Raw genomic sequence first — 23,966 nt, forward strand, 5'->3', positions numbered from 1 at the left:
CGGCAATCTTCGCCAACGTTTACGCCAATATCGAGGTACTTGAAATAGTTACTGGTCAATGAATATCGTCGGTCCAGGATACGCGAATTCTGTGGCTTCGTCGATGATCTACAAATATAAACTATTATTAACGAGAAACAATTATTGTACAATATTTTACCAATTTTTTAAGTCACACGCGTTTTCACGTTGGACCATAGACATCACCATTGTCACGCTGTTTTTTTATTCATCTGCATGATGTGTGTATGCATTTTACGCGGCACGACGACAAAACACGGTAGTAGCACATAGATTGATACATATTATCCTTGTTCGCCAGATGCTATATGGTTATCCCCACCATTCCTTCTACAGCACTAGCCATCGTTGCAGTCGCGTGCTAGGCTGATATCACATGTACTACGAAGGGAGAAGGAAGGAGAGGAAATAATAAACGAGACAATAATTTTGTTCTATAAAATTGAAAATGTTTATTAAAAAATGAAAAGAACAAATTTTTTAAAAATATGTTTTCCAACAACTATGAGTACTGTTACGCTGCTTTTTGCACGAGCGCTCCAAGAGGAATCCCGAGAGATAGCGAACATTTGAATAGTGACTAACTGCGTCTTTTTCCGCGCCGAGCATCTGCGTATAATTACACGGCCGTGGCGAGCGTTCGGTGACACCCGACTCTGGAACCATTTCCCCCACCCTGACCAAGAGCCGCCATGAGATATTGGAAATTGGCCGATTATAGGGACAAAGGTCTCTCCTGCCATACGAGAGGAACACACCGCTAAACAACAGTGGAGGACTCGACTTCGTGAGGCGGCTGGTCGATTGTGGAGTCGCTGAAAACCCGCAACCACGGAGTTGGACCATGTTGGCAGTAACCGGCGCCTCCCTCTACCCAGGACTCCCAACGAAGGTGGCTACAGGAGAAATCCATCATCGGGGAGTACAGGTGCGTCCAGGAGACCAAAGACTGTACTCCAACCATACGCCAGAGAAGCCGGAAACATTGGCGGAAAACCCCCCAGGGCCCAAGTAATTTCCGGAAAATGCGGCGCACCTGAAGACCGGCAGATACTCCAAGGGAGATTCGCGGCGGGGGCACGGGGGACAGAACGGTAGAGAAAGGGTCAAGTGGGGTACCGCCGAAAGTTACGGCCGATTACCGAAATCCGCTACGAATCATTTGGTTGTGAACGTAGGCCTAGGTCAGATTGTAAGAACGTGTCGTGAGCGGGTGATTAAAAGCAGACAATTACGGGACTGCAAATTGCGAGCAAAGCCTGTATCTCGGGTGATTCTGTAATTGATTGCGTTAAAATCGTGTCCCAATAACATCCAACAGTCTCCCACGTTCTGTGAGAGGCTGCGAATTCGCGGGCGCGACCGCGAGTAGCGGACGGGCGTACTTTCTCGGGTTTCCTCAAATAATAGCGTGTCACGCATACCATCCAGCGGAGGCGCCGTAGCCGCATCACTTGTTACTTAGTTTGTAATGCGACGTGTACCGAAATTCGGACGAATATGTTATCGGACTGTTATCGTTTACCACCTATTGTAGCGTTGCCCTCAAGGGTAGACACGAGACGTTAATAAATAGCGAAATTAACGCAAAACGATCTCCGTTTATTCGCGAACCGCCTCCTGCCGTGAGGAGAATCTCCGCATCCTACTCGCGAACCCCGACCATTGTGCGTGCTAGCCGGCAACCGCCACTCTCTCCTAGCCACCACTCTAAGTAAACCTTGGAGGGTATCGGAAGTCATACCTGATACCGGCACTCGGGGAGTGCCTGGCGTTCAACTTGCGGAGTCGCGAATAGTCGCGAGGGCCAAGAGAGGGGCCTTGTTCGCGGTGGACCACGGCCACACGGCTGACAGGAGCCCAAAAGCTAAATTCCGCGTAACAAGATGCGTAAGAGACACTCGCACGTGGGTAGTAGTTTGTTCGATGGAACTCGTGGAGCTAAAGCATCGTCTCTCGTTTGGGAGGACATTGAATGGACGTTTAAGAGTCGCTTTTTACCAGTGTCGTTATCAACGTAGAGTATATCGATCTTCGTCAATTTCTTCAACACGCATGAAGAATCGTATTCAGCTGCGTTACTGCCGCTATCAACGAGCATGTATCCTTATAAGTGAATGACGTGAAAAGTTTCAACACACGTACATGTGAACTGTTTCAATCATCCGATGTACGTCGGTGGAACTCGGAGAATGTGATTCATCAATTTTAGCTTCAATGGAAGAATTTTAAGAACGTGATAGCGGTTCGGCTTTATAGAGAATATTACATCTCTTGATAAATGTCAACGAATACGAGCTTCTGCATGCGAGATGTACCGTTTTGCTACCTCGTGCAGTACAGGCTAAAAAAAGCTGTGACGATAACGCGTTTTCCTTTTGGTCAGTTGTTCCAAGTCTTTATCCCGTCAGTAAGAATATGAGCCGTATATCCTCGTATCCACACTATTCAAGCGTGCTTCGAATAGCACCCGCGGTATTCAACTGCAAGTGACGTTGAAATAGATGGACAAGTTTGAAAATCCCAATAACATCTCAATAAACATTTATGGGTGGATGCGGAATATGTGTGTGCCGCTACATTTAACTTCTGAGAAAAAGGACAGGCACGTTAATCTCCTACTCGTCGAAAATTCGAAGGATCCATCGCACCATCATTTCGCATGCATAAGGAATATGTTGAGATCAATAATCATCAACAACGCGAGATTTATTTGCGATCGGTAAGCAAAAACTTTCATCGATGATACAACTACACTCCCCCCGATCAAACCATAACGTTATTTTTATTTTCAGGTGTCTCCGCTACTTTGGCTCGCATGAAAAACTGGACGCTCACCTTGTCGATTGCTGTCGAATGAACGACTGTGCGATAACACTTCCAACGGAAACCGAAAAATAGCTACGATTTACAAATTATCGTTACTTAGAGCGTGCATCTTTCATCGTCTACGCGGACTGTTTGCTGGAGGACGTTACGCTGGAACAGCAGGGAGGCAAAACTTCTTCGCCGTATCAACATCATCATGCATTCAGCGTGGGTTTTTATGTCCGCTGCACCTACGATGTGTCGTTAGGTAGGAACCGTTCTTATCACCAGAAGTCGGGATGCATTGAGTGATTTACGAAGGAATCGTATAAGTTGGGATGTTGGAGGAAAACGGTATTGGAAAGAACGATTCCGATGAATTCATTTACCGCAGAACAGTCGTTGAACTTTAGTCGAACCATCTATTGCCATATATGAGAAAAACCGTTCCCCGATGATGACGAGAGAGTTCGCGACTAGTGTCATTTTTCAGGGATGTACCGAGGTCCATCGATTCGAATTGTAATTTAAATTATCGAACTTCATTCACGGTACCCGTTGTTTTTCACAATATGTCCGGTTATGACGCGCATTTTATAATTAAGGAGCTCGCCAATGCGTTCAACGGTAAAGTGGATTTGTTGCCGTTAACGAAAGAGAAGTACATTTCGTTCACAAAACATGTGGCCGAAACCAGAACAAATAATATGGGTTCGCATGCGAAAAAAAGTGCGCCAAATTTCGCTTCATCAATTCATCCATATTTCTAAGTTCGAGTCTCGACAAATTGTGATCGTGTCTGGATAAGAATAAGTTATATATCATAAGGAGCGAATTCAAAAATCTCCTCGACAACGACTTCAATTTCCTTACCAGAAAGGGTGTGTTTCAGTACGATTACTTAACATCATTTAACAAATTGAATGAAAAGTGTTTATCCGCGCGTGAGGCGTTTTACAACCTATTGTGCGACAACCACGTATCCGAGGTTGATTATATACACGCGGTCAATGTATGGTCATGTTTCCATATCGAGAGGTAGGGGCAGTAAAGTGATTTATATCTAAAAGTTGCCGTATTGTTATTGGCCGACATTTTTGAAAATTTCTGTGACGATTGTTTTGCAACATACAATATGGATCCACTTCACTACTTTACTCTTCCCGGTTTCACGTAGGACGCGATGTTGAAATATACTAACATCGAATTGGAACTGTTGACAGATGTCGATATGTTATTGTTCGTTGAGTGGGGGATACATGGTGGACTTACAATGTTCCCACATGTACGCGCGTGCAAATAATAAATATTTACCCTCGTACGATCCATCGAAAGTTTCCACCTATTTAATGTATTTTGATGTTAACAAATTGTACGCTTGGTCAATGTCACAATCTTTACTGCATGGTGGCTTTCGATGGGCACATGAGAATAATTGGCAGAATTTGATGTAAATTCGATTCCAATAGACGGTCCGACCGGATACCTCTTGGAGGTTGATTTGGAGTATCCGTGTGAACTCCATGATTCCTATGCAGATGTTACGTCCCACCCGTTATAGAAAACTTCCCATATAAGAAATTCCGCTGCAACTTCCGGGATGTTGCCCTGTACTCAGGTTGCATAGTGTCAGCGAAGACGATATCCGCATTATACCTCGGAACACCGAAAGGGCGGTCAACCTTGCCACTTCCATTAAGTTTTCGAAATTATAAATACACCAACAAACCATCGACTCGTCGCTAATTATCGTGATACCGCGTACCGAACGAACAGCCCGTCGCGTGTGACCCTCTCATCCGGAGAAATAGTCCCGATAGCCAGAGTTACAACGACGGTAAACGTCCACATCTATTCATATTCGGAGAACCGTTAATCTCATATCCTACCTCGGCCAAGAGAAGAAAGGTACGACGTCTATCGAATATCATTAGATAAGTATTTAGCAAGTAAGCCATATTGTAACACCGAGTTTATGAGATTTTTATCGAACGTTATAATAAACTGAACCATATACAGGGTGTCTCAAAAATGTCTCTCTTTCCGGAAAAGAGGGTTTCCTCGGATGATTTGAAACAACTTTTTCCTTAGCGAAAATGTCATCCGAGGCTTTGTTAACGAGATATTAACGAAAAACCCCGACCAATCAGAGCGCGAGTTTGCCAGCCGAGTTCTCGCGCTAGCGGTGACTACGCGTTACGCTTGTACTATGAAGCTCCGAACAAGCAAGTCGGCGGGCATCCCAGGAAACCGCGTATAATAGCAAATAAGAAAGGCGAAACAAATAAAATCATACTTTTTATCATCTTTCGTTTGTTATTTAAAGAGATTAACGAATTAAGCGTAAATGTAGGAAAATTATGTGTAACGTAAAAAGACGAATGCAAATTTACCTTTTTAAACAGAATTATTGTAAACAAATTATTTGTAGAGAGAACCTAAGGAATTTGTAAATTTCCTTTTCAAATAACGTCTTAACGAAAAGGTAATCTAACAGAGAATGAACGAGAAGTGATCGTAGTTCGATATTGGCATACAAATTCGTAGTTCATTAACGGGCAACAATGTTACTAAGAATGAATAAGTCTTTTTAAAAAGCCCAAAGAAAAATTTAGGTACAGAAACTTGCAGAAGTATGACGGGAAATAAGTTATAGCTTGCATTAAGTTAAAACAATAATAATCAGCAATAATTTGATTAGAACGCACCCTTTCGGAAAGTCACATGCAGTTTGCAAACCTGTGTGACTAGATCACTGGACCGATCCTGGTCCTCGACGGCCGAAACGGTTTATGGCAGGGTATCACCATGTCCGCAGTTGATCGCAGGTATATCTTATCAGCCGAAGTTAAGGGTTGATCTGTCAAGTGCGTCCGGGTTATTCCACCGAATATGTGTTCACTTCACGTATATGCTTTCGTCCATGTTGAAGGCGTAAAAACAGCCCTAGATGGTAAAAGAACCATGCGCTCCGCTATTACGGTCGATTACTGTATCGCTATCACTCCAGATTATTTGAATAAGGTTCAAAACAATATCAAAGTATCAATGATAATTTATAATTTACACAAATATAAAATAATAATAATATAATTACAATTTATAATGTAATTAATCATTAAATAAATAAATATTTATATTTTTGTTGTTTTTTATACTTATATATTATTTTATGATGATTTACTTTTATGATTTCCTATCGATATTGTTTCTCACCTCATTGAAATAATCTGGAATGGTAGCGGTACAGTAGTTGACCGTAATAGCGGAGCGCCCAGTCCTTTTACTTGAACCGGGTCGCACTGCTGTCTTTAATAGCTTACTGCGACGTTAATATGAACCGCATCACCCTAAAGACTGGCTTATTTTATGGAAAACATTCCGTCGAATATGGTAGTATTTATTTCAGATTTTAAAAATCGCTACCTCGAGGTAAATGTACACAATAAGAATTTTTTGTTAATAATTTTTAGTATTGCAAAAATGATTTTTCGACTTCGAAGAAATTTATTCAGAAAGGCTGATCCTTTTCGATTAAAACCGAAAGAAGAATCAACCGAATATAACATATAGTTTCCGAGATATAAATTCATAAGTACAATATGTACAATAAGTACATTATGTATAATTAAACAGGTAGTACACTTTAACGATTTCCAGATATTTCTGTTACAGTATACGTGGCTGGTTGACCCTCAAATGCTTGAAATTCAGTCTGCAGGTATAAAAGTTCTCTGCGTCCTGTAACGAAACGTCCACTCCGACCTCTGCTACGGTGCTCGGACAGGGCTAAGCAGCGTCGACTCAACATGTGTCCGTGAAACTTTTTTTTCTGCTCCTCGAGAAAAACGTAGTTTCTGCTTTCTATCTCGAAGCAATGAGTATCCTGGCAGTAAATTAACGGAACCCGCGCTTCGATGAAATTGCACGACGGTTCGTCCGTTGCACTTCTGCAAAACACGTGTTTTCCTAGAGCTCTGGTTTCTTTTTACCTAAATCTTGTTGCCGCGCTGGGAGTGAACTCATAATGTAAAGATGGGAAACTACTTGGGGGTAGAGGAAGCCCTTACGGAAAAATTCTGTCAATCGATTAGCAATCGGGCGACAGAGATGTTCAGTTCACGGGAGTATTACGCAATGTTCTGGTGGTACGCACAGAATAACGAATATGCGCCTGCTGCTGTGCAAGCGTTTGGCTACGTAAAACGTCTGATAAATTGAAAACAATCGGCTCCTTTCAGGGCCACGAATTTGCTAACGTAGGAACAACACGTTCGATTAGAAATACATTAAGTGATAGTGTCGGTTGATCAGTGTTAGTGGTCGTGCAGTGAAGTCAATACACATTCGCGGGAATAACCCGGACGCACTTGACGTTACAATCCATAACTTCGGCTGGTGCCGTACACCTGCAATCACCTGCGGACTGGGCACTACCCTACCATAAACCGTTCCGTCCGTCGATGACTAGGATCGGTCCAGTAACCTAGTGACACAGGTTTGTAAACCCCAGGTGACTTTCCGAAAGGGTGAGTTTTAATCAATTTATTCCTGATTATTATTTTTTTAATTTAACGCAAGTTATGACATATTTCCGGCGATAATTCTGCAAGTTCCTGTACCTAAATTTCTCTTCGGGCTTATTGAAGTAACTTATTTCATTATTAGTAACATTGGTGCCCGTTATTAAACTATGAATTTTTATGCCAATACGGAACCACGATCACTTCTCGTTCATTCTGTGTTACAATATTTTTTTGTTAATACATTATTTGAAAAGGAAATTTACAAATTCCTCAGCCTCTCTCTACAAATAATTATTAGTTTCCATTCTGTTTAAAAAAGTAAATGTGTATTCGTGCTTCATTCATTAATCTCCTTAAATAACAAACGACATATGATAACAAGTATGATTTTATTTGTAACGCCATGTTTATTTGTTATTATACGCGGTTTCCTGGGATGCATGCCGACTTGCTTGTTCGGAACTCCATAGTACAAGTGCAGCGCGTAGCCACCACTAGCGCGGGAACTCGGCTGGCAAGCTCGTGCTCTGATTGGTCGCGGTTTTTCGTTAATATCTCGGCAACGAAGCCTCAGATTACATTTTTGCTAAGGAATAAGTTGTTTCAATTCACCACCCGAGTGTCTCATTTCCGGGTCGAACATCATTTTTGTTACATCCTGTATTTTTTTTGTAAGTGGAGGCATTTCGGAGATTTGACGATCAACTTCGTTTTTCTAAATGAAAGCTCTATGTTTTATGCCAAAATAACGAAGAGCGATAATTGTGAGTAAAAAAGTACTGACTTTCATTAGCAATAGACCTAATAATTAACTAATAATTTCACTTTATTTCTTGAAAATGGTCTGCGCGTAATATCGAGTTGGAGATTCAATACCAGCAAAGATTTCCGTAAGACTTTTTCCATTCACTAACGTAGGTATTTGAAACGGTGTCTATTTACATTAATACACTGATGTAATCTATTGTACCGACGAGGAAACTGCACTGTGAATTGTTTCTGCAGCAAGCATTCTGCATGCTTCACGAATTCGTTCTTTCATATTCTCTGGTGTTGTCGTTTGTTCACGATATACCATATCTTTTAATGTACCTCATACAACGTAGTCTAGCGGCGTTAGATCTAGTGAACGTGGTGGCCACAGAAATTTTCCACCACGACCGATCCATCGATTGGGGAATTGTCTGTCCAGCACTTACCTTGCTACATGTGCGTAATGTGCGGGGCAACTATCATGTTGGTACCAGATGTCTGTGCGGATATTTAATGGTACATTTTCTAATAAAGTTGCTAAATTTTATCACGTAAAAAATTCGAATATTTTATGCCGTTAATCGTTCATTATTTCTCATCCAATGAAAATTAATTTGCCCGCGATTAGTAGTCGCTTCGTCGGGTACTAACACTTTTTGTAAAAAAAGATCATCATTGTGCATTTGATGCAAGAACCACTGGCAAAATCGAACGCGGTTTTCATAATCCGATCTGTGAAACTCCCGATGAAGTACTAGGTGTTGTGAATGATATTTTTCATTATGAAGAATTCGAAGCACACTTGTTTTGCTAATACCAGAACCTCGTGAAATCTGTCGTGTACTGATATGAGGATTTTTTATTACCGCTGTTAGGATCGCAATAGTATTTTCTTCAGAAGTAGCAGTTTTGGTTACGTTACGTTTGGTAACGTTAAAACTTCCACTTTTTCGAAGCGATATACAAAGTCTCTCGAATATCAATCGACATGATTGATTTCGTTTAGGATAAATTTTGGCATACTTAGCCATAGCTCTTGTTGCATTTATACGTCAGTCACCATAAACTAAAAGCATATACACTTTTTCACAATTACTAAATTTCATTTTTGTTTTTATTTTACTGAAATAGTCACATATAAACACTGATGATAACTTCAATACGGAATCACGGATAGAATAGGCGATTACAATTTCATATGCAGAATCAGTCATGTTGATAAACATTGTCACGTAAACTCCGCGGTCTTACGGAAATCTTTGCTGATATTGAGTCTCCAACTCGATATTACGCACAGATCATTTTCAAGAAACAAAGTAAAATTATTAGTTAATTATTGGGTATACGGCTAATAAAGATCAGTACTTTTTTACTCAAAATTCAACGCTCGCGACGCGGCGCGTAATAAGTATCTGTGCCCGGCCAACATGTTTCTATATTCCTGAAAATATTAAGGAAAGCATTTTCAAGTACAAGTTCACGTTAACTTACATTTCATTCTAAGAACGTGTGCTCCATTTCTTCTGTGTTCTTCTCTAAGTACAAAACAGATAGACCAAACCTCTACATTACTGAATTTTCAGAATAAGTAATTAACTTCAACTATTATAAATAAATCAGACAACACTGTTAAACAAAATATAAAATTATTTTAACATTTCCTTCCCCTTACTGCGTTTAACTTTAATATAACAAAAAGTTTGACCTGAAACTCAAATTCTGCGACCTCAAGGACCCCCCGAATGACGATTTCTGTAATAATAAACGGTGAAATGTAGACGTAAGGATTTTATATCGAGTTTTCTACGACTCGTACCACTGTGAGGTGGATCCACGGACATCAATCGCAGATTGACGGGAAAAACGCACGGAGGATCGCAGCGCCACGATCCGCCCTCCCAATGGCCATTCTATGGTCTGTTTTTCGAAAGATGATGCCTGGGATGTGCCCGAGTTTTCGCGGTGTTGCCGCGATCGCGAGACACCTACGGCACTTGTGTCTCTCTCACTCTTCGCGTCTTAGCCAATGACGTGTGACCGTTGACGTGAGTCGTCGCCTACAGTCGTCTGTCTCCATCATACGTATTACAAACCTCTCGAGAAGGACCTACCTACAATCTCAAGGAGTGGGGACTGCGTTCGGCACGCGCCCGTCAATCATCCATTGTCTGGAAATGGCGGAGAATGTTGACGAGACGCAGAACGTTTTCACACGTCAAAAGTTAAAATACATGAATAAGAAAAAGTTTATTTCTTTTGAAAGAATGTATTGTACCCAAATATTGAGCAACATATAAAAGGGGATTAAATTAATACGTAGGTTATTAAACGCTAGACGTGGAAATTGCAGGGTAAAGAAGGAAGTTGGTTTACCGAGCGTCTGAGCGAGAGGCTCTCGTGCCGAAGTGCTGGAGGTTGGAAAGAGACACACAGTGGCAATGAGACCGTCACAACGTCGCACGAAATACGTAGCTCACGTTGGATCCCCGCCAGGCCACGCGCCGAGGCAGGCCAACCTCCCAGGCATCATCTTTCGAAACACAGCCCATAGGAAATCTGCAGCCCGATAAGTTTCGAAGGCAACGTGCCTAGCCGCGACGATCTGCATCTCTGGCACGAGCAACGCGCTTACCATGCAAGTTTCCTGTAGCTGATGACAACGACAACGACAGCGCCTCAACGCCTCGACACCCGCTGTGACAGGAAGTCAGCGGACAACCAGCTCTACAGGAACGTATTTTCACAGATCCTCATCGAGTGGGCACTGACCACAATGTCCGCGTCCTCTCTAGTCCTCAAATAATTCGACATCGAATTACATAGGAAGAAGAACTTGCCCTGATATCGTTTATCACTGGCAAAGGGTACTGCAGCGGCACTACCTCCCGCATTCGCCACTAAAGGTATACTGAGTTGACATCTTTTCCGTAAGTACCTGAATCCTTCCCCGTTTGTATGCATACATTCTTAACCGACCATCGAATATCTCCGCGTCTAAGGCAGGGTCTGCTAGGTAGTCTTACTGACAAGTCCACTAGCAGGCTCAGGACGAAACGCTCCTTCTCCTTTCCTTTTTACGCTTCCAGCCATCACAGCTGCTAAATAGTCCATGTTTGTTTTAAATAGTATCCTCTACTTCTGACTTCAGAATATTGTAATTGGTGACAAAATGAGTTTAGTGACACAAAACATTATGACTTTCCACCTTAAATTTCAATATCTATACAGAAAACACAGTTATATGGATGGTAAGACAGTCATTTCTCCTACCTGATATTTTGAAACAAAATTATAAATAGTACATAGTACTATCAAATAAGATGGAAATGTCTGTATACCTCTATCAAACACTTAATTTCTCGGTTAAATTGAAAATACACAAAGCGGCTACTGGAAAACATTTGGAAAGATAAAATCCTGCTCGTTTGAAGCGTTTCCAGGTCTTCACCGAGTTCTACGTTAGTTATTTAGCGGGAATGAATTGCCATCGACGACCGGGCATCATAAACTGTTATCTCTGGAAGTAGAGCATTTCCCTCCTAACTGCCTCTCCCGGATGCTGTATTGGCAATGAGGCCAAATGGAAAGGACAAGCAATCACTTTTCAACCCCTCGCCAGGTTGGTACGTCCCTTGGCGTGGTTCCAGCGGCTCATTTCAAAAGCGAATCACATGCATGTCCCGAAAATACATCGCCCGATAGGAATGGTGGAAACGGAACGGAGACGCCGTACTTACCTTTGCGACAAATGTAGTCACCAGGTGAGAAAAGAACGGGCCGCAATCTTAGAACGAGCTCGCACAAGAAGCCAGCCTCCGTGTTCTGAAAAATCTCGACCCGCCTCAATGTATCCAGATGCACGTTTATTGCGATCTCGGCTTTTAGTTTGTCTGTAAGACACCAACAATATGATTATTAGGGATAGAATTTTTTTGACGTTACTGTGCGCCGAAGTATCGACTTTTGGATTGGAGGGAGGAGGAAGATTGCGTTCGAAATTCGAAAACATTTGTTGAGTCAGAACTACATACTGTTGGAGATCTGAAACTGTACCTCTACATAGGGAATACTTGCCAAAATCGCACTGTTCAAAATAGTTTATGTTATGCTGCAGTGTTGGTCAGAAGATAAATTTAATTGTACTGTATTAATTTATGAATATAATTTTCACATGACTGATTGTCCTAGAAGAATTGATTCATATTTTGTGGCAGATATTTATTTATTGATAGAAAACGTGACGAAAGAAAACTATATTTAGATCTGCTGTGATAATAACATCAGAGAATAACAAACCCATGAGAACTATCTTTAACACTAGAACCATCAACCTTCAATATATTCTAAATTAAATTGATTAATATATCAATATGTACATATAATACAATATAATATAATTCTACGATTTCAGCATATGTAAAATAAGAAATTTGAAATCCGTCATTTTGACGGGTTTGCTGGTAATAGCAAATACATGACACACAGTAATGAATAGTTCCATTTAAACTTATGTTTACTGAAGCAGTATTTTTATTTTATTCTTATTATTATGAACAAAGTATGTACAACGATATCTTTACTCACATTGTCTTGACTTCATATAATTTATTTCTTCGCTTTACGATCATTGTAATATGCATTTCCTATTTGTTAAATTCTACGTGGCTTTTTTAGAAAACTCTAACGCAATATTTAAGACATGAATAGTTACATGTTCGACCTTTTGATCAGTCAAATTAATTTGTTGTAAGCTTTTTTATATTGCTTGCCTAAAACGTACTTATCTATTTATGATGGAAGCATTTATTAATAGATATTTTATTCATAAAAAATTGAAGAATTCAATTTATAATAACTAATACATAATAATGTACTCGTGAGAATGTTATCATATCCATGAATAGCAATGAGAGAAGAAATATCCAGAATACAATAAGGATTTTGAATCATCTGCTTCCGTTAAGGGGGGACAACACTGTAACGGCCCGAAAAGTCAAGTCATATGTAATAATTTATTAAAAGAAAACTGCTCAATCAATGTTTTTCAAATTTGCAGGGGTTTCTATTTAACATAGAAGTTTTAAGAAAATATTTTTTTTTACTTTATTTGTAACCATATATAGGATCTAGAAGAACACAAAGTTAGGGCTGCAAAAAAATTTTCGCTGATTGATTGACAGTTTTCCTGTCAAACGGTTCATCTACAATCAAAAACGCAAAAAGTTTTAGAAACTAAATGTTCTTGGCTATGGCACGAAGTAGGATTTTTTTGATAAAACGTTTCTTTCTATTTTTTCTTTCACAAAAGGTAGTACATTTTGCAGCAAAATCTGAAATTTTTTTTCAAAGGACCGCCGTTTACTTATTTTTCAAAATTGTAAAAATCCCCTACATCGTGCCATAGCCAGGAGCATCTAGTTTCTAAAACTTTTTCCGTTTTTGATTGCAGATGAACCGTTTGGCCGGAAAATTGTTAACCAGTCAGCGAAGATTTTTTTGCAACCCTAACTTTGGGTTCTTTTAAATCCTATAAATGGTTAGAAATGAAGTAAACAAAAACATTCTCTTAAAGCTTATATGTTCAATAAAAACTCCTGCAAATTTGAAAAAATTCATTTCACAGTTTTCTTTTAATAAATTAGAGAAACCTCGAAAAGGTAGTCAAAATTCAAGATTTCATCGGACCATTACGAAATTTTGTCCAAAGGTTTTTGAGATCGCTGATAACAAATCTAACACAAAACATTCAAATTTTAAGGTCGCAGATTCAGAAGGGCGCCTAGTGGTTTTAAATACGATATTCTATAGCCAAATTAAAAACGTTTTAACATCATCTTTATGAGTAGACTAAGACACGAAACACGGAAAATATAACTAAAAATTATGAATAATTATTACAAATATGCAGTGCGGCCCAATAACTCTAACCATCTTGAATATCTTCCTTAGTTTTCGAGTTATGGAAAAACTTTATTTACAAAAGTTGTATGGTAAGAAGGGCTGATAATATACAAATACTAATTTTTTTCTAAGTGATGGACTTTTGGAGATTTCAAGGTCACCTCCTTCTTTTTAATGGCATGCTTTTATTTCCATGTAGTAAAATAGCGGGTGTTCACTGTAACAAAGGTAGAGTTCATGTAGTACCCACAATCCATCGCGTCAGACGTATTTCACGCATGAAATGTATCTACCCATATACATGTATGAATGTATTTTACCCATATTATGAAAAATTAATAACTCGAAAACGAAGGCCGAAGTTCGAGCCGAAGGCCACTTTGGTGACGATATCTGGTACTTACACTCCCTCCCCTTCCATACGCCCTCGCATAAACAGTCCCGGGGACCCAGGACTGTTCTAGGCGTATGATGCGGAAGGTTTTAAGGGACAGATAGAAGTTAACAGTTAACCATTGTAACGGCAACATCTTGGCGAGCAATATATTCACTGGCTGTTCTTGTATTTTCAATTCTGACATTTTTCTGAGCGCTTGTCTTACAGTTCTATAGGTATATTTTGTTATTAGGTTTGCAGATCCTATTAGTTCATTTGCTTTGGTGAGTTACCAACTGGAATTATAAAACAAACAGTCTCACTACTAGACTACGGATTTTTGTGCATAATTTTATAATGTAATTCATAAAAAAAAAAACAAAAGTAAGAATTCATTTCTTCTCTGAAGTATATTATTGGGTTAAACATAAAATAGAAAATTCGTTGCATTTGATGAAAGTTCTATCTTTCATTCTATTTCACTGAGCCCTATAGCCTATAAATGCATAAATCCACAGTCTACTGATTACTTTGGGATCGTACCACGTATAGTAGCAGTTACAAAATTATATGGAACTAAAAGTGAAAACTCTATGGGTTGAAAACTAAAGAAATTATATTTTCTATACGCGATAAAACGTAGCCACCGTACGATATCGAAAGATCAAAACTATTACGCGAAAACACCAGATTACCACGTATCAACGAACACGACGCAGAAGATTTGTGAAGTATTATTGATAAGTTTCAAGATATTTTTCATTTGCCTGGGGATCGTTTACCGGAAAGTGGATTAACTTCGCATTCAATAGAGACAACTGACAATATTCCCGTATAAACTAAACAATTTTGATATCCACCGTTCCATCGCGAATAAATGGAGCGTCAAGTGCAGGAACTATTACAAAAAGATATCATACGACCGTCAAACTCTCCATATAATTCGCCCTTATGGGTTGTTCCTAAAAAGAGCGATTGTTGGGGCCACATGCTTGGGTCTACGGCGCGTCCAAGAAGGGGACAATTGAGCGCTTCCTTGGGAAAATTTTCCAAGGAGCATGAATCCGGTCTCCCTTAAGGGTTTTGGGGATACGGCTGAAAATGCAATCGAGGGCATCTGGAGTGTGTCCCGACCGTATCGTTTTTAACGGCAATCGATGCGCCGTGGGTCCGAGCGAAGGCAAATTTATGGGCCTTCAAGGGTGGTTTCCTGGGAAAGCGAGGTTAGCGCATCAGTGTTGTATATATTTGCATCGTGCGAGTTGCGCTACGATGCGTGGTACGGTAGGGAAACCGCCCTGGATAGCCATTGGCTCTGGCATATTTCTACACCGTCTCTTGGTATGGAGAATGGGCAGTTGGAGGGGTCGTTCAGGGCCTCCTCGGTTTTTTAGCTGTTAAGAAGCAGTCAGAAACAAATTGAAAGTCAAAGAAAATGCAAGAGTCTGGAAACATTATAGAGCCGTTTTGTTTGATTATTTAGAGCTTGTTTCGTTTGTTAGTTTTACAATCAAAATAAAGTATTAATAGTTTTGTTAGCAATAAAATTTGTTATTTAGTGCTAAATACAAAAAACTCCAAGAACTTCATGGGGATTTAACAGCGATGCTTCTGAAAAGAAAAAGTGGCACGTAGTTGTTGATTTCCGATCATTGAATGAAAAAACGCCCCAGGACAATTATGCACTTCCGAATATATACGAGATACTGGATTCACTCGGACAAGCAAGATATTTCAGTGCCTTCGATTTGGCAAGTGGATTCCATCAAGTCCCCATGAAAGAAGAATACAAAGAGAAGACAGCCTTTTCGACGCCGCTGGGTCATTTTGAGTATAATCGAATGTCATTCGGTTTGAAGAACGCGCCTGCTACGTTCCAGAGGACAATGGACGCTGCATTACAAGGATTAATTGGTAAAATATGTTTGGTTTATCTGGATAATATTGTTGTTTTTGGTAAAAGTCTGGACGAACATAATCGACATGTAGGGACATTATTTGAACGACTGCATGATAAAAATCTTAAACTACAACCGGATAAATGTGAGAATTTAATGCCAAAGCTTGCTTATCTTGATCATCTTATAATAGCCGACGGAATACGACCTCACCCAGAGAAATTGAAAGCTGTCCGCCAATTTCCAACACCAGAAAATGTTAAGCAAATTAAACAATTTCTTGGTCTTGCGGGCTACTACCGTAAATTTATAAAAGATTTTAGTAAAACGGCAAAACCACTCAACAATTTATTGAAAAATAATGTTAAGTTTGTCTTTGGTCCAGAACAACAACGTAGTTTTCAAACCTTAAAAGAAAATCTTTGCACTGATTGCATATTACAATTAGGGGATCAAAATAAAATTTATTTTCTAACCACGGACGCCTCCAACATTGCAATCGGTAGTGTATTAGAACAGGAAGATACAACTGGGAGGCGAAGACCGGTTGCATTCGCCAGTAGAACTTTAAATAACGCAGAACAGCACTATTCAACCACAGAAAAGGAATTTATATTTATGGTAATCATTTTATTCGAACAGTTATTTAAATAATTTTTTATCTAGATAATGCCCATCTCTGCGTCAGAGTCCACGACTCTTTATTTTGTATAGTCTAATCATTGTTCTCAATGTTCGGTCAGTTATCGTAATTTTTCGTGTGGTTTTTCTTGAGCTCGAACAAAAGTCCTACTTCAACTTCCACGCTCAGCGCTGAGCGATACCAGCGAGTTAATGTCGAAATTTGCGACTAGCGGCCCGTTTCAATACAAAAGTTAACCCTTAAGATTACTGTAGTAAGTTTTCATGAGAAGAAAATTCATTATTTATTCAATGAAAATTTTGTTATTATGATTGTTACTAAAAATATTGTTTTTACGTAAATTTCAGTTTTTTTGTTTCTATGCTGGTATTCTATATCTCCAAATAACTTTTACGAAAAGGTTAAATTGCATTATACACATAGCAAAAATATTCGGTACGAATTCACCGCTGACTATTTTCATCAAGGTCACATTTGCATGTGTACTGAAAGAGTTAAAAAAAGAGAATCCGTGCGCGTCCGTTCATACTTTTGGAATTGTAATATCATTCGGCTCACGTTTTGATTTGATACAAAACAATAATGTTGAAAAGAAGAGTGATCAATGGATTGATGGTCATTTTCTATTGTACATATATGAAGTATGGGGCTAGTTCTGAGCTCAGTTAGATTTTACAAAGTATAGTCCTAGTTATAGCTCTGCTGACAATGACTCTACTACAAGTTAAGCCAAGAGTGGATGGTAGTTTTACTACACATGTGCAAGCAACAAACCGAAGAATAGGAAGCCTAATAGCAGTTCTCTCCTTCCTTTTCTGTTTCCCTCTTTCTCCCTCACTCTGCCCCCTCTCTGTCCATCTTTCTCAATATCTTGAGAATCGATCATGCAAAAGGCAAGAATAGGTAGCCTTTGGAAAATCTTTTGGTGTTAGCTACAAGAATATGTGGTAGAAAATATAAGTTCTTATTTAAATATTTGAAGTCAAATGAATGTCCGTACGATATGTCCTCCCTCGATATCCTACAACTTTTATTTGAAATATTTTTCCATATCTTTCATATTTTTCGAGATATTTGTCTGGGAAAATTAAAGTGGTACATCTAGTATATGTACATAAAATTTGCAGCAATTTTATCGCTCCAATTAAACTTGAAATTTAATGTAACCTTCTTTCTTTCATATTTATGTTTTATATTTACTGTTAGAATATCGCAGCATTTAGACAATATTATTGAAGTCAAGAACGTTTCATTGCTAAACGGTAAAGTGACTTTCACTCTTCATTTCATCTTCATTTCATGGATGAATATGGTATGCCTTCAAATTATAAACAAAGTAAAAAGAACCGAATTCAAAGATACTTGGCAAACCTTACCGGGAAGACAGCTGACAGCTTTTTCTTCATCCGAACATTTTTGCGTTAACCAGAGGTAGTCAAACCACTTGATTACTTTCACTTGCAGATGTTTTGGCACTCTTCTCATTCTCATGTACGTTTTCACACCATCCAACTTTGCTGCAACAAAGAAAAAATTGTTCCAGTAAGACATACGTAGCAATTTTCATAAGAACATTGGTAGATTCTTCCAGAACTAATCCTTTTCAAAAATTTACTTTATAAAGTTTAATGCTTTTGCCACATTTAAGGTAAGAAGTGCAGTTGCTCTATTGTCATGTTTAGTAAACATTCTTCTACAAATTTACATTTCTATTAGAAACATTAAAGAATTAGACTTATAAATGCGGCAAAAATAGCGGCTGCTATCTGATGCAATCGTAGATACGGTGCTTTTTTGCTTTTACATCGCCTGTTTTTTAACGTATATGTATATGTAGTTTCTAATTAGATAAACTTACAAGGAACGCTATTCAAGTGATAACATCGCACAGATTTTTACATATACAGTGGACTCTTACGATATTGCCACTTGACATAAACATGGCATAAACGAAAAACATTTTTTAGTTTCAAATATTTCATGCCTTATTTCAAAGAATAGATGTCTCCAAAAGTGTACGACAAATCATTGAAAAATCAGGTTTTAGACAATTTAAAAATTCTTTCTTTGCAATTCCTTGTTCTATAATGTCCAAGAATTATATTCGGATAAATAAAAAAGTCAAAATCCGAAATTGAAATTTTTGTCCATGACACAATTTTTACACGGTTCGTCCCACTGTGCGTCGCTTCGAGCACAATCCAGCTCTTGCACATGCACTGTGGCCGGGGCTTTGACAGTAAAACTTAGCATGGAGAGGGCTCTCAATGCATTGCTGTTTCCAAGAATTTTACTCTCTCACAGCTCCGGCCGAGGCAATATCGTAAAAGTACTGTACATAGTTCAAAAGTATATATCGCATTCTAAAGAAATAGTACAGCGGGGTCCGTTTATAGCGACATTCAAGGGACAGATAAATTACGTCACTATAAACGACCATTGTTAAAGGCAAAATGAAAACATGGAGATGTTGTATGTATTAATATTGTAATTAAAATGTTACCATCAAGAGAAAAAATCATGATATATTCAAGTAATAATATTTTTATTGACGAGAAGAAAAAGAAAAATATGTAAGTACATACATGTATATATTGTTAGATATATTAATAGTATATAAACATGTGTATATATGTTCGTACCCTGACAATATTTCTACGCCGTAAGGTTTATGAAATCAGTCATTTTAGTTTTTTTTTGCTTTACCAGAGTTATAGTAGTTATCGTAATGTGTAAGTAAGACATTGCGGTTTTTACTTTATCATCGTCATTATTAGCGTGTACGAATTTGTTGAGGATATCCTGTCTTCAAGGCTTCCGTTACACTCGGATTCTTGGATACTACTTCCTCGGAATCATCATCAGTTTCGCGACGTTCAGCAATAATATTATGCATAATATTTTCGTCACTAGGATCCTCATATGTAACAACGTCGTTGTTGACATCAACAAAATCATCTAAATCTTCTGGTCGTATTGGCGGCTGCGTATTAAATTTTTTTGCCCAACAGGGTAGGAGAATATCGTCTTCATCGTCAAAGTCTATTTAAGGATCCCTTTCGTTAGTTTCATCTCCTGTTGCTCACGTTTCAGCAAGACCAGCATGTCTGTAACAATAGTAAATTCTGCGTTGTGGAATCTTGTTCCATGCATCATAAATCATTATTAAAGCGTCTAGTACTGATAGCTTTATGGAACTGAAAGTAAAATCTGTATGGGCGTCAAAATCATTTTCGACGATTTACAGTAGAAGGTTTTCGTGGAAGTTTGTGTTAAGTGTTCTTATAATTCCTTGATCCATTGGCTGTAAGACTGAAGTGGTGTTAGGTGGAAGGAAAACTACTGTTATGCATTTTAGATCAGCGATTGGTGGATCAGAAAGACAGTTATCAATCAGGAGTAATATATTTTTCTTTTTTTTCACCAGATCCTGATCGCAAGTCCGAATCCATTCTTCAAAAATGGCTGTTGTCATTCAAACCTTCTTGTTACTCTCATAATCTACAGGTAAAGATTTTAAACCTTTAAAGGATCTGGGACGTTGAGATTTTCCGATTACCAGCAACTTCTTCATAATCGTGCCCCTCATGTTCGCAGCAGAGGTGGGAATGTTCATTATCCAGATAAAAAGTTTCGAATAACGAATAAAAGATGAACAAAATATTTCGTCATTTTTACTTGATTGAACGTGGTAATTCCAATTTTTATCATAAAATAATATTTCTTCTTGAATGAGTAGACACTTTGCAAACAGTTATTTAATCTCATGAAGTGTTTAAAGGTCAGGATGACGATCTTAGATACTGCTGCTTCTCGCTATGTGTTATTCGAATAAAATTGTGCCCATCTCTGGTTCGCAGTAACCATTACTGAGTTCCTTTCTTTTGATAATTTGCCACCTTGGCATGTATTACCTTTGAATTTTAATGTTTTGTCTGGCGTTAATTTATAAAAGAGGCCGGTTTTGTCATCGTTAAAAATCAGATCATCAGTAAATTGTCTTCGTAAATTAGGCCAAACAGTCACGAACCAATCAGTGACCTCGCCATAGTTAACGGATTGTGATTCTTCACTTATCTTACCAGCTACAATGTTCTTTCTCACTTTAAATCGATTAATTCAACTTAGTGTACATGTGAAACTTGGAATGTTGAATTGCGAGGCGAACTAATTGGCCTTTTCTTGCAGTATAGGGCCATTGATAGGTATTCCACGATTTCTTTGAGTCTTGAACCATTGCAGCAATGGTTCTTCGATGGCGCCCTGAGTAGATCTTCTAATGCGCTTAGATTTTAGAATTTTTTATTTAAACAGATTTTTAACCATATTTTGGTTCTTATTAATCGTTAAAATGGTGGAATGAGACACACCAAGTTCCTTTGCGAGTGTAGCATTTGACTCTCCTGCTTCCGATCGACAAATAATAGCACCTTTTTCTTCAATTGAAAAACTCTTTCGTTTTTTATGCAGTGCCATGTTACACAAAAATCGTGCACGCACAAAATACTAACGATACGACGTTTGACAGGTCATTACACATCGTGAGTGCGCGGAATATCCAGCGAAGGGCGGGGAATGTTGGTAAACACAACACAAAGATTCTGTGAGACGACATTGTAGTCATACGAAACTATCGAAAATTACGTCGCTGTAAGCAGTTGGTCATAGTAAGTGGAATTGTTATAAGCGGAATAAAATCCATAGTAATTTGTATGGCAACCGAACTTAAGGGGGCAGACTCCTTCGAGGCCAACTCCGAATCGATCGAAGCGCTGATGTAAACAATCGGACGCTAGCGGAAACACGTTATCGATATTTGGGACAGCTTGATAATACATCTAACGGGAATATCCACAAATAAATTTTGTTCCCCGTTACCATCAAGTTGGGTTTGTGTATTCGCCACGCGACGACAGTGTTGCCGGACAGTATCGATTTTTCTGACGCTGTTGCCTCATATTCCGCATGCAATTCTGCCCGTCAGGAGAACGATGGAAGACCTACGGCCTACGGCTCGTGGCGAGATTTGGATTCTCGCCGAACGTCCAAGGCCAGCGACCGACCCATCGGCATACAATGTAAACAGACGTAGATGAGATAAGGAATGACGCACGAATGAAAATTTAAACTGTTACAATTTGCAATATATTTTAATGAAAATGTCATGAAATTCGAGTCAATGTGTCAAATTCGAGTGTAATTGGACAATTGTTACTCATACGTAATGTTGCGGATGAAAATGATATATTATTGAAAATAATCCGAATGATGTCGTATTTGGACTCATTTCCACCGACAGAATCTCCTCAGTTCATTCGTGACACTTTAATGAATGTATACTGAAAACTATAAAAGATTAAATTTGCATTCATGCATTTCATTCCTTATCTGTTTACATTGTATTTCGATCGTCAGTCGCTGGCCTCTCGCCCGGCGCTCAACAGCCCATTTATTCCTGCGGGCCAAAGTTAGTCGAAGGAACAGTCAAGCGACAATGTTCTTTAGCTAACGATGAGCTGAGGCAGACAAAAAAGTTTAAAAAGCCACAAATCGATGTGATTCATATTGCACTATCCAAAAGTCTATGCTGCTTATTTATTCACGGTATATTACAGTCTAGTCTGTATATACGAACTAAAATATGATTTGCAATATGAAACTGCCCGCGCGAGAGCGGGTACGTCAGCTAGTTATCCATAAAATGATTTGAACGTTTATGAGAAGTTAAGGATTAGTCTAGATAATTAAGTTTTAATGATTTAATTGTAATTAGTTGTTTCACAATGTACAGGGAAATGTTTGACAAAACACGCACAAAAATAGTAACAGACACTTTTTTTAACTTTTTTATCTTAGCCTATAATGAACATTTGAAATATGCCTCTTGTACACTTATATATCTAAGAAAAAGAAAAGTGAAGCTGCGATGTTACAGTTCCTTTATTGCCATGACTAAGTATATAATTACTATCTATGTATATATATCAATAATACTGCTTAATAACAATAGTGAAATCGAAAGCTGGTTTTATGACCATTCTAGTCGACGTTCAACGAAACAGTATTCCTGTCTCTTCGTTTTCGATCGACACCCGATGGTGATTTTCAGAGTGACCCAGGTCAGGCCACCATTATCGGGCCCAGTCATAACAAAATTCGTCGGTCAAAGCAAAGAAGCTACGAGCACCGAAGTAGTAAAAAATCTTCAGGTTTATAAGTCGAAAGTACGAGTTTTTTAGTTTTGTAACTTATTTGTAACTCTAACTTGTAAGTCTAACCACTTTTAATAGTTTGTAACTTATACCCTGGAATTTTCAGCGTGTACGTATCTTAATTAAGTGTATAAGAGGTATTTGTTAAATTTTCACTATAGGATCAGAAAAAAATTGAAAAAAGGACTTCTTAATATTTTTACTATTTTCTTCGCTATTCCAACAATTGTAATTTTTTCGAAACAACGAAAACATGTCATCTAATAAGTTAATCCTTCTAGCTTCTCAAAAAAACTCAAGTCGTTTGGTCTAATTTTTAAAACAAAATACGTACTAGATCAGGTGCAGACGCAGCGAAGATGATACGCTAAGTACGCATGCGACAGCAATCAGTTGTTAGTACAAAATCTATCTCCGCTGGGCGACGAATGAAAGATTGACAGAGCGTATGCGATTAATTGTGTTCCTTTTGTGTCTCTTTTATGAAATATTTGTGTAAGTATATAACACCTGCGTCAATTATGTCAATAAAAAATAAATAAATATCATTTCCAACAAGAGATTTGTATAGTATTCCATGTTTTTCGTATGTGGAATACCCGGAATATATATTGTGCCATTTTTACAATTTGTTTCTCGAGAATTTCATGTCAAGTATCTCGTATGTAATTTCATTAATTAAAAAAATAAGCATCATTGCAAGTACGAATAAGAAGGTTCATCTTAGTACGTACATTAGTACGTATTGTTTAATTCTCGGATTTCTTTCCCTCGCGTCGTTCTTTTCCTACGTTCCGCGAGAATCGAAATCTCGCCACAAGCCGTAGG

At 38.6% G+C, this 23,966-nt stretch overlaps 1 protein-coding gene across 1 annotated transcript in view; it reads right to left on the minus strand.

Annotated features, from left to right (window-relative positions):
• The window catches only part of LOC107194208 (cyclic nucleotide-gated cation channel alpha-3-like), a 201,289-nt gene that overhangs the window by 53,199 nt on the left and 124,124 nt on the right, over positions 1-23,966 (minus strand). Inside the window, exons 8-9 of the mRNA XM_015583797.1 lie at positions 18,303-18,443; positions 11,846-11,998 (exon numbers count right to left, since the gene is read on the minus strand). Coding sequence (XP_015439283.1) covers positions 11,846-11,998; positions 18,303-18,443 — 294 coding nt within the window. The remainder of the gene's footprint in view (positions 1-11,845; positions 11,999-18,302; positions 18,444-23,966) is intronic.

This window comes from Dufourea novaeangliae, unplaced genomic scaffold (genome assembly GCF_001272555.1).
Source record: "Dufourea novaeangliae isolate 0120121106 unplaced genomic scaffold, ASM127255v1 scaffold33, whole genome shotgun sequence".
Classification (NCBI taxonomy): Eukaryota; Metazoa; Arthropoda; class Insecta; order Hymenoptera; family Halictidae; genus Dufourea; species Dufourea novaeangliae.